We start from the raw sequence: 11,067 nt of genomic DNA on the forward strand, positions 1-11,067 counted from the left end.
TCTCATACCCGCCTCCCCTACCTTCCCTCTCTCCTCTTTAATTAATTCCACTCATAAGGATTAATTAGAGGATTGATTGACACCTTTTCCCTCCTCTTTAATTTCCCAAAACCTGAATCTAATTTCCCCTTGGCCGGCCACCCTCTCTTGCCTCTTCCTACTTGGATTCTTGAAGAAAATCCCTTTAGTTTAAAGGGAAGCAGCGAGGACAGCAAAAGGCCACCTCCTTCAACACTTCGAAGCAACGAGATCGATGCATGGCCGATCCTGATCTTGACTACGGCCTTGCCTACGACGAGCAAGGTTTCGTGCACATACTTCACTCGACTTTCTTAGACGTCAATCCGAATATTGACAACACCGTCGAGTAATATGTGGAGCATCTTGGTACCGTTCATTGGAGGATTACTTCCAAACCGTGACAAAGGTTTTCTAATCTTCCTACTCTCGTACTTTCCTAGTTTAACTCACTCTTGTGATTTGGTTGAATCATGAAGGTTTTGTTGCCTTTCTTTGCCAAGCCTAGTAAGCGTAGGAATTGAGTTAGCCTTATATGCTTCTAATCTTGTTGTTAGACTAGGGATTTTGTTGAAAGCTATTTACTTCGCATATTATTGATATTCTAACTTATTTTGATATTCCAAGTGTTTGGCAAGTGACTTAGGCTAAACGTAGGCACCCCTCTCTTGTTTTCTTTTGTCGTTTTGTTTGCTAATAGTTTTAATCTTAATTGTTCTAATCAAGAAATCGTACAAATTCTTATCGCATACATTTAAATCATTTTAGTCTTGCATCACTTCCTCTCCTCATACCACTTGAATCATAAATATCAATTGAACATAATTAAATTATGAACTTACAAATTTAAATTATATTAAAAATTTCTATAATACAATTTTTTTACGTCTTTTTCTTCTCTTTCTTAATTCCATCTTCTTTCCTTTCTTCTTCCTTTGCCTTCCTCCTACATATCTCCTTCCAACCTTCACTTGCGCATGACCTCAACCTCGTCGCCGCCCTCTAAGATCTCCAACACACAAGAAGGCTTGAACCCAAGAGTTCTCAAGGCAGAATGTGGCTTCAGTTGGCCTGGAAGTGATTGAATCACCAAACAATTAAAAATTACTTAATAACCCATATTAGTCACCAATGTATGCCCCAATTTTTAAATGCCTTGCTCCTATGAAAATTATTGATGACCAGTAATTTGAATTTAAGCTGTAGGAGTAAATCAAAACTAATTTCATAACTTTCACACCTTTGCAATTTAACATATACTTCTATATATCAATTTGCTACAATTGACAAGTAAAACACAACAGAATCATTTTTTTTAATTTTCATAAAAGTTGATAATTCAGGGTATAATTTAATTAAATTAAAGAAATTTTGAAATTTTGCCTGAACAATTTGGGTATTACAACCAAGGTCTCATATTTCTAGGAGAGAAAATTATATGGATAAAAATAATTTCCTTTTGTCTTTAGTTTAAAAAAGCTGAGATTGATAAAACATGAAAAATTTGTATGTGCAGTTGATGTTTTTTTTTTATTTATTATGAAAGGATTCTGAAGGATTATCTGAAAAGGAGCGGGAACTAAAGGATTTGAAGGAGCAGTTTCGTGATGAACTTCCTGTTGGTCCTTTGATTGGGAAATGTTGCACATTGGATCAGGTGTATTATTAAACTTTATTCTCTAATCTTGGTTGTTTTAGTGGCAAAATCTTGCATCGAGTCATGGACCGTCTACCTATTTTTCCATTTATTAAATTTATATACCCAAGCAGGCAAAAGGAGTCGTTACTTTCCTTGATGCCATCCTTGACAAGACACTTAGAAGCACTGTTGCTCTAATAGCTGCTCGCGGACGTGGCAAATCGGCTGCTTTGGGTCTTGCTGTAGCAGGGGCGGTTGTTACAGGGTAAAATTCTTAATGCTGTAATTTTATATTGATTTCATTAGTTTCAGATGCTTTAAACTCACTTAGCTGTGGAGTAGCATACTATTTGCAGGTATTCAAACATTTTTGTTACAGCACCTAGCCCTGAGAACCTTAGAACTCTTTTTGATTTTGTCTGCAAGGGTCTTAATTCAATGGAATACAAGGTTTGGATTTTGTTTGCTTTTTGTTATTTTCATTATGCTGGTCTTTGACAGGTGTTCGTTCAAATTTATTAAAATGATAGAGCTCGTTACTTTTTTTATGTTTATATCTATTGAATGAATTTTGATATATTTTGAATTTTATTTATATGCTTATATGGATAGTTTAAGATTTTAGGCTTTTGACATATAGTCCTTTTATGCACAATAACTTTGGCGTATTAAATTAATTCAAAGAATGATGAAAGAGATGTTTTTATAAGTATCTTTCAATGTTGTTTTCTTTTTTCAGAATGTAAAAGCTAAGATGACCCATCTCATTAAAACCAACAATTCAAGTTGCAAAAGTATTATCAAGAAAAAAGAAAGATAACCTACAATAGAAGAAAACCAAAAATTTAAGAAAGCTCTTTAGTAGTATTCGACCACTTTAATAGTTTCATGGTAAATTTCAAATAGGTAGTCCTCCTTTCTTTACCAAAATAAATCTAAAAGTCAATTAAGGATGTCAAACCAAAGAACTATGCTAACCTTATTTGGTGTTGTTTATGATCCTATAATCGCATTTATTCCCATTGATTCAAAAAGTTGCTAGTAAAAATACATTATAGATGGTCAACTCTTTATTAATGTACTTGTCTATCCATACTAGAAATGCTGAATGAATGCAACCATTATACATAAAAAATAAGAATCCCAAACAATCGATATATTCTCCTTCAAAATCTACTAATTAGTCAACTATTATAAAATAAACGAAAGTCTAAAACCTTTTTCCTAGCAATTGCTTCATTATTTTTAGACATTCAAAATTTTAAGTCCTGAATTTTTTTGAGCCCCGAAAAATTTGCACTATGAAAATGCAACCTTAGGGGGAATCTGCAAGCCTAGGTGAGGCCCAAAACTTCCTCTCCTATATTCTTAAAACAATTTCAGAATTGTCATGGGAAATTTCAGCCTTGATGGTGAAGAGCCTTGGCTAGAGAAATTTGCTGGAATACTTTGAACGGCAACTTTAACAACAAATCGTGGTCTTCCAAAGTGCTTGACAGCAACAAACTCCTGCGGGGATCTCTGGACAGCAGCTTTGGGCAGCAGGGACAGCAGTTTTGATCTTCCAAATAGCAAATGTGAGGCTAGCAATAGCTGGGTTTGCATGGGCAACGGCTGAAACTTCAAGCTACAGTTTTAGGAAGAAGCGGCTCAGATTTTGGAGTCTAAACCTGAGAGAAACTTCAGGTTTCTATGGTGAGAGGCACGTGGAATTGAGAGGAATTCAAGCCTTGAGGTAATGGCTTCCAACTCTTCTCACAAGGAGATCAAGCACTATGGAGGGATTTCTAAGGAAATCCCAATAGGGAGTGGCTGTCACGGGAGAGAGGAGAAATCCAAAAATTTATTTCCTAAATCATAATGAGAATATAGGAAATAATAAAGAAGTGGGGCTTGAGGAAAAAATCGGCTCAGGGAGGGATTATGAAATTTGGAAATATTTCCTAAAAGAAGTGGGAGCTTTAGGAAACAAATCCAAGGGGTTTTGATGAGGGGGGCTGAAATTGTGGGAAGAAAATTGGCAGATTTTGGAAGGATTTCCAACGTGAGGGTGGGACTTTAATATGGTGATTAATGCTTGCCCAAATTAATAAATTAAATTTGCGAAGAAAGATCTCATCCCAAATTAATTTAAAATTCAAAGCTATGACTACGACAGTTTCCAAAATTAGGATTTCTAATTTAGGCAATAATTTCAAATTCAAATAAATTTGAATTTGCCTTTAATTGCATTACCTAAATTATAAAAACTAAATTAAGAAATGTTTAATAGCAAAGGGGAGTTGGGAGGGAGGCCAAAGAAGGGGACCGGCGACATTAATGGGCAAGAGGGAATGTGGGGATGAGGTGTCATGCTTGCATAACTGTAAATTTAGGATTAGGAAAGTAATTAAACAAATCCAATTGAATTTGAAATTCAAAAGAATTGATTTAAGAACTTTCCAAAAATGTAACGACAAATTAGGAAAGATTTCAAATTCAAATTCGTTAGATTTGAATTTCGAAAATCTGTCCAAAGATTAAATTATCCAAATTAGACAAGGATTTCTATGGGGAGAAGTTGGTGGATGGTGTCCGGCGGCTAAAGATTGGACGGGCAGTATGAGGGCTCGGTATGGAGATTTGGCCGAGGGGCTGAGAGGGGAGGAGGAAAGAAAGATGACACTAGGGACAAAAGAGGGAACAAAAACAAAAAAAAGAAAGATAGAGATAACTAACGAACTCACAAAGAGATCGTAAGAACCGTGAACCTCGGACTCTTCCAAAGATTGACGGGTATTGCTTTTGCCCTCACCTTGGGCTTTCCATAGAACTCACACAGAGATCTAGGAGGGTTGAACTCACCAAGAGATCAAGAAAATATGAACTCACAAAGAGATCAAAAGTAGAAATTTTCATTCATCATAATCATCCTAATACAAGAGAATGAGCCTCTATATATAGGCCTCAAGAGAAATTAGAAGTCACATTTGCCCCTTGGGCTTACATAAGACAAGAGGGTAAAAAAGGAAAATTGCGAAACTAAATTAAAATACAGTTAATAAACGAAAATAAAACAAAGTGATCTCGGTCGTCGATCTTTAGCTCCTTCTCGGACAAACATGGACGGTTGGATGTCCGCATCAGAACTTCAATCAGTTCAATGCATGATTCCCTTGTTTTGTTGTGAAGGAGGTATTAGAAGCTAGATTTGCTAACCTTGTATGGTATTTAGTCCACATTTTCTTCAAACATGTTACTTTTTGGACATAATCTCCCCCCTTGCGCTCACATTTGCACCTCAAGTACTTTATCTTAACTAGCTCTTGGTTCCAATAGTCCAAAGTGGCATAGTCTTACTCTAATTCTCTTCTTGACGAAACTTGAAATATTAATTGGAAATAAAATCGATTAAGTTGAAAGATTGTGTATTATCAACTCAACTATCTTTTGGCACGCAGTTTGGATGTGATTGAGGATATTTGTAGGCAAATGCGTCTCTATATGTCAAGTTTCTCTATCAATGCTCGATATGAAGAAACCATAAATTTTCTTCTTTCTTTTTTGGTTTAAATCTCCCTTTTCATGTTTGCGCTATGACCACTTTGATTAAGTTTTCAGTCCTAAAGTAGTTGTTTCTTGTTCTTTTGCCAACTTCTTTAATGGATTTGCATTGGATCTACATGCGTAGAAGCAAAGGTTCTTATGCTGTAATCTGTTTGATATGAAATTTTTTTTACGAAGTCTTTTTATTAGGATGATGAAATAATTGGTGTTTCATCTTTACTTGAACAGAAGGGCCCAATTGTTCTTTACAACAAAGAATCTTATGGACTCGTGCAATTCTTTGGAGAATCTTTATTAATAATTTAAGCCACTTTTGGTTACTCCTACAAGTGATCTATCCTTGAGCACCACGTACTCAATATAGACGAGATAGGCGCTCTATATTCAAACTTACTCCTCGTTGTTCGAACAAGACAACTAACATGACTAATCAATATGAAAATATGAAAAGTAGGACAATGCAACTCCACAATCGATAAAAAATTTCGTTAACTCGAGGGTTAGTGGAAATTGTGAACTGTGTTAGACCGGTCCACTGGATCAGTCCAGAGGAATGGCTCGTGCGAAACAGGAGGAAGTTCCGCCTCTCATGTGTGCGTCAATCGGACCTTCCAGGTCCAATGGAGCTGTTTAGGAAGGATTTTTGAAGGAGTTAGGAGGGAAATTTGAATGTAGGGTATGTTTAGAGATTTCATTTTTGATTGTATGCATTTTTTTTTTTACTTTTTTTTTTAAATTTTCCCTTTTAAATAGTTTGTTTTCCTAGGGTTAAGGACATCTTTAATTTTGGCTTAAATTGAGATCTTTTAGGTCTTTTTGGGCTTTAGCAGCATCTAGAGATTTGAGAGAGATAAATCCTCCTCTTGAATTGAGGATCATTTGTATCTTGTTATTTTCTTCCGTTCTATTTTATTCTTGCAATTACTGTTTTCTCTCGTTTTCGTTGGAGTTTGGAGGGAAGTTTTCGCTCTTTTATCTAAGATTGATAGGGATTCTTAATAACTTCAAGTGTTTTCTATCAAATTGGTATCAGAGCAATTTCTTAGGCTGAAATAGAAGTCTTCCTCACTGATTTCTGCTGCGTTTCCCGCTCCAATCTTGCTGTTTTTGATGTTTGGAGGCCAGATTCGCGTCAAACTTGTTGCTCTTTACTATTGGTGCCCAAATCCAGATTCCCATGGCTGGAAGAAAGGTAGAAGTATTGGAAGAGGAGATCAGACAAATGAAATCTGAAATTTAGATCTCTAAATTCAAGTTTCAGATTTAAAAAGGATATTTCAGTCATCCATGATAAGTTCGATTCAAAATTTTCCATCATGGAGGAGATGTTGAAGAAAGTGCTCGAGGGCCAAATCAAAATATCGCTGTTAGAGGTGAGGGAAGGCGCAAACAACCAAGGAAGTGGGAAAAACCCTAAGCCGATCAGACAAATGGAAGATTAGGAGTTGGAAATTTTGGAGGGAACATAAAAAATGCCTCCCCTAGGTCTTCCTAGGGAGGAGTCATGTAAATGTTATGTGGAGAGGCGTAAGGGGGTTAGGCATGAGTGGAGGGATGTTGAATTTGAAAGAAGAGGGTCTGAATTTGAAAGACGAGGAATTGATTACAATCGAAGAGGCGTCGAATTTGAAAGGAGAGGGGTTGAATATGATCGAAGGGGTGCTGAATTTGAAGGTAGAATGTAGGCTTGTGATAAAAGATTTGGCGAGCGGAGGAGAGATGATTGACACAATTTGGGGGGAACCACCCCCTTGGGGAATGGGAAATTTTGGAGGTAACAAGATTGACAGAGGAGATTTGAGAGCGAGGAAACTGAAGATGTTTATTTTGAGGGAGATGATGCACATAGGTGGATCTACAGGGTGGAAATGTACTTTACTGTCAACATGTTGATTGAGGAGGAGATATTGACAGCGGCTGGCCTATGTTTGGAAGGAAAGGCTTTGGCTTGGTATCAGTGGTGGGACATGCAATGACCCATACGAAGTTGGAGGAAGTTAATGATTATCTGTTAGAACGATGCCAAATCGACAGGGGAGGAGACTTCTATGAGTAATTGTTTACCTTGACACAAGATGATTCAGTGATAGAGTACAGGGAGAGGTTCGAGTACCTTGCTAGCTGATTGGACCGTCTTTCTGAGACCGTGCTAGAGGGGAGCTTCATGAAAGGATTGAAACCAGAGATCCGAATAACAGTCAGAGTGATGAGTCCTCGTAATTTGGTAGAGGCTACGGAGCTAGTTCAGTTGGAGTATTAGAGGCACATGGAGATAGAAACGGGAGGCTGCATCTCAGTAGGATCGTACACAATGACCACCACCTTATTGTCATCCAAGGAGCCATCACTGGATACTCTTTGGGGTCTTCAAAGGAAAAGATATTAGGAGGAAGACCTGGGGACAACTTCAAGAAGCTCATAGAAACAAAATCAGAAGAGAAGATGGTGAAGGGCTTTTTTTTTTCAGATGCGGCGAGAAGTATACTATGGGGCATAGGTGTAAGGACCAAACTTTTTCAAGTTCTTACCGTTTGTGATGACGAGGGAATGGATCTTTGAGAGAGTATTGTTAGACTTGTCCAGCAGGTCCTACGGGACCGCCTCTTGCGAAATAGGCGGAAGTTCCGCCTCTTATGTATGCGTCAATCGGACCGTCCGGGTCCAATGGAGTTGTTTAGGAAGGTTTTTTGACGGAGTTAGGAGGGCAATTTGAATGTAGGGACTGTTTAGAGATTTCGTTTCTGATTGTATGCTTTAAATAGTTTATTTTCCTAGGGCTATGGCATCTTTAATTTGGCTGAAATTTGAGATCTCTTAGGTTTTTTTGGGCTATAGCGGCGTCTAGAGATTTGAGAGAGATAGATCCTCCTCTCAAAATGAGGATCAACTGTATCTTGTTATTTTCTTCCGTGCTATTTGATTCTTGCAATAACATTACTGTTTTCTCTCATTTTTGTTGGAGTTTGGAGGAAAGTTTTCGCTGTTTTATCAAAGATTTATAGAGATTATTGATAACTTCAAGTGTTTCCTATCATACTGTTAAGTAAGGTCATTTTATAGACAATGATATTTCCTCATGGGGAATAATGTCCTTGATTATATTTCTCACACGCGTGAACCATATTCTTATTAGGTTTAATATTTTTTCAGAATGAGAGATGGCCACTTAAGGAGCACTTTTAAAGGTTCTTTAGTAAGTGTTGTCAAAATTTTAGGAGTTGAACATGAATTATCGCAAGGTTCTTTCTTGGAGGACTTCATTATATTTCTCATGCTACATTACGTGATATGGGTATATGCCTATGCTTGTGTCGATCTCATCTATCACATTTGTTGACCTTCGTATGGGTGCCTCCATCCAATTTAATCAAATCTGACTCAAGCGACGAACATTTGACATTATATAGTACTAGTTTGGAGCAAAATGCCTTGATCTTAATTGGAATTTCTAAACAAGCATTTGCTTATATGCTTGAAACATCAATTTTGCTTAGGAAGCTTAACAATATTACTCGAGTTGCAAATTTATTACACAAGGCAATGAGATGAAGTTCAAGACACATGAGGAACGATAAATTGTGTGAAGTTGATTCACACATTTAATATGTTATTTCATTTTCTTATCTGTTTTATTTGATAAATTTTTAATTAAAAATTAAATCAAATTTTAGATTTAATTAGTGTCCCTCATACTTCTTTCGAATATTGTGCCTATCTTGTTGGCATAAGTCTCCTCGCCGCATAATATTTAGTCTCTGGACAAATTGAACACACAACTTAGTCTCCCTCCCTAATCTCACTATTGCATTCTCTGCTCCCCATCTTTGGTTCCTTCTTGTTAAACACTCATTTTCACTCCTATTCATACGCACGTTGCAGACCCCCTCACATATTGAACTCATGCCCTTATCTATTTCACGCAATTCTCCCTTAGCTCACTATCCGTCTGGGTCAATCCCTCATCGATCTCATGCAAGCCTATGAGTCTTGATCCCTCGTTTCTTCTCCCTTCTATTCTTACCCAAAGCCTTATAAGATAAAAAAATGAACAAGTCCTGACAAAAGTTTTCTAGGGAGGGCTTCATAGAAGTGAGGAAGTCACTATAGTAGTTCACTAGAGCAGGCTTCGATGAGACCTTGCCATATTCGTTCTTCTCCCCTACCCAAGCCCACATGATTCCCTAACACCCAGCTCTTATCCCACCTTGACACTCTCATTCTCGCTTCCTTACACACCCTCTTAAAAAAAGGAAATAAAAAAAGAAAGGAATGATAAGAGGAGATTAACTTTAAAAAATAATATATTTTTTAAAGAAAAAGCAGAAAAAATTGGTGTGTTTGATCATGTCGTAAATTTGTTGTTATCTTGTTGACACTATTTTACACACAAGATATAAAGTAAAGCAAGCTCACGTGTACGTGTCTTTGTTGATGTGACGGAGAAATTTTGTTTGCTTGCCTATTTCTTGTGTAGGTGAAAACTCATGTATGCCTTTGTTGGAGTAGTTGAGAAAAGACCTATATATGCTTTTGTTTATTCGATGGGAGTAGAATATACAAGCCATAAAAAATATGTACATGTATGCATCTTTCTTGACTTGTCTAAGGAAATATTGTTTATAAAATTTTTCATGTAGTTACAAATACCCATGCACACCCTTCCTGATGTGTGGGGTTAGTAGACCCGATCGCGGTGTTTATATAACCCATACACACTTTTATGGTGTAATGGACAAGCTCAACAACCCCTAGTGTTGCCCTACATGAGGGTGACATTGGAATGTTGTAAAATTTTCAACGGAATTAAAACCGAATAAATAGATGACCTTTTGGACAAGAAACACGACAAAAATGATGAAAAGTTGAGTACAATATACAAGATCAAGCATTTATCCCATTAAGTGGGGCTAGCTACATGAATCCTTTTTCTCTATTGTGTCATGTTAAGGAAAAAATTATTACGTCCTCTGACCGGACGTAGAGCTACGTTCGGCCGCCAATAACATGTCGCCACGTGCTCTTACTCTTTACCACGCGGCCCGATGACTTGACCAAGACCGGAACCCGGGAATGCTATGTTCGCGTATTGCGAGTTATTACTCGGTATTGCTTGGCAATAATGAGAAATACCGCTCTGTGAAGACCAATACCGAGTAATACCGAGCAATACCGAGTTGAGAAAAATGTTAGGTCGGCACCTGAGCCGGCTGGACCGGTCCAACCTGGACCGGTCCTGGTCTTCACCCGGCGGAAGCCACGCGAACAGGGAGGGGGCGGAAAACCCAGGGAGCCCACGTCGAGTCTTTTGGGAGGGAAAATTTGAATTAGAAGAGGGTAATTAGGTCTTTTGTAATCCTCCTTTCATGTTTAATTAGGGAGATGAGGGGGAAATTAGGGTTATGTTGATTTTGAATGTGATTTGGAGATCTAGGTTTTTCTTTTGGGCTCTAGGCTACGGCTAGAGATTTGGAGAGTTATTCCTTCCTCTCGAATCGAAGGAAACTTGTATCTTTCTTGTCTTTTGCATCTACTAGTGAAATTCAATCGCTTGCTATTGTTTTTCCTATTTTTCCTACGATTTCTCTCAGATTTTTCCACTGTTTTTGTGTTTGGTGGCTGTTTTCTCATAGAAAACAGCGGAATAGCTGCGATTTGGCTTAGATCCGATAGGAATCACTTGAAATACTCAAGTGGTACCTATCAAATTGGTATCAGAGCGAGATCCGGACGGTGGAGGGCTGTTTTTTCCACTGTTCGCTGCAGATTTTGGGTTGTCGGAGGCCGTTTTCCCCTGAAAACAGCAGGTTTTAGGGTTTTTGAGAGCAGCAGTTGAGTAAAACAGCAGATTTTGACTGTTTGGAGGG

The 11,067-nt window shown here is 37.7% G+C and overlaps 1 protein-coding gene across 2 annotated transcripts in view; it reads left to right on the forward strand.

Annotated features, from left to right (window-relative positions):
• Positions 1–11,067, forward strand: part of LOC110092608 (RNA cytidine acetyltransferase 1) — a 102,119-nt gene that overhangs the window by 13,545 nt on the left and 77,507 nt on the right. For both annotated transcript variants that reach the window (XM_028692485.1, XM_020817239.2), the window contains exons 6-8: positions 1,565–1,675; positions 1,789–1,922; positions 2,014–2,107. In XM_028692485.1, the coding sequence (XP_028548318.1) occupies positions 1,565–1,675; positions 1,789–1,922; positions 2,014–2,107 (339 nt within the window). The remainder of the gene's footprint in view (positions 1–1,564; positions 1,676–1,788; positions 1,923–2,013; positions 2,108–11,067) is intronic.

Source organism: Dendrobium catenatum, unplaced genomic scaffold (assembly GCF_001605985.2).
Source record: "Dendrobium catenatum unplaced genomic scaffold, ASM160598v2 original_scaffold_211366, whole genome shotgun sequence".
Classification (NCBI taxonomy): domain Eukaryota; kingdom Viridiplantae; phylum Streptophyta; class Magnoliopsida; order Asparagales; family Orchidaceae; genus Dendrobium; species Dendrobium catenatum.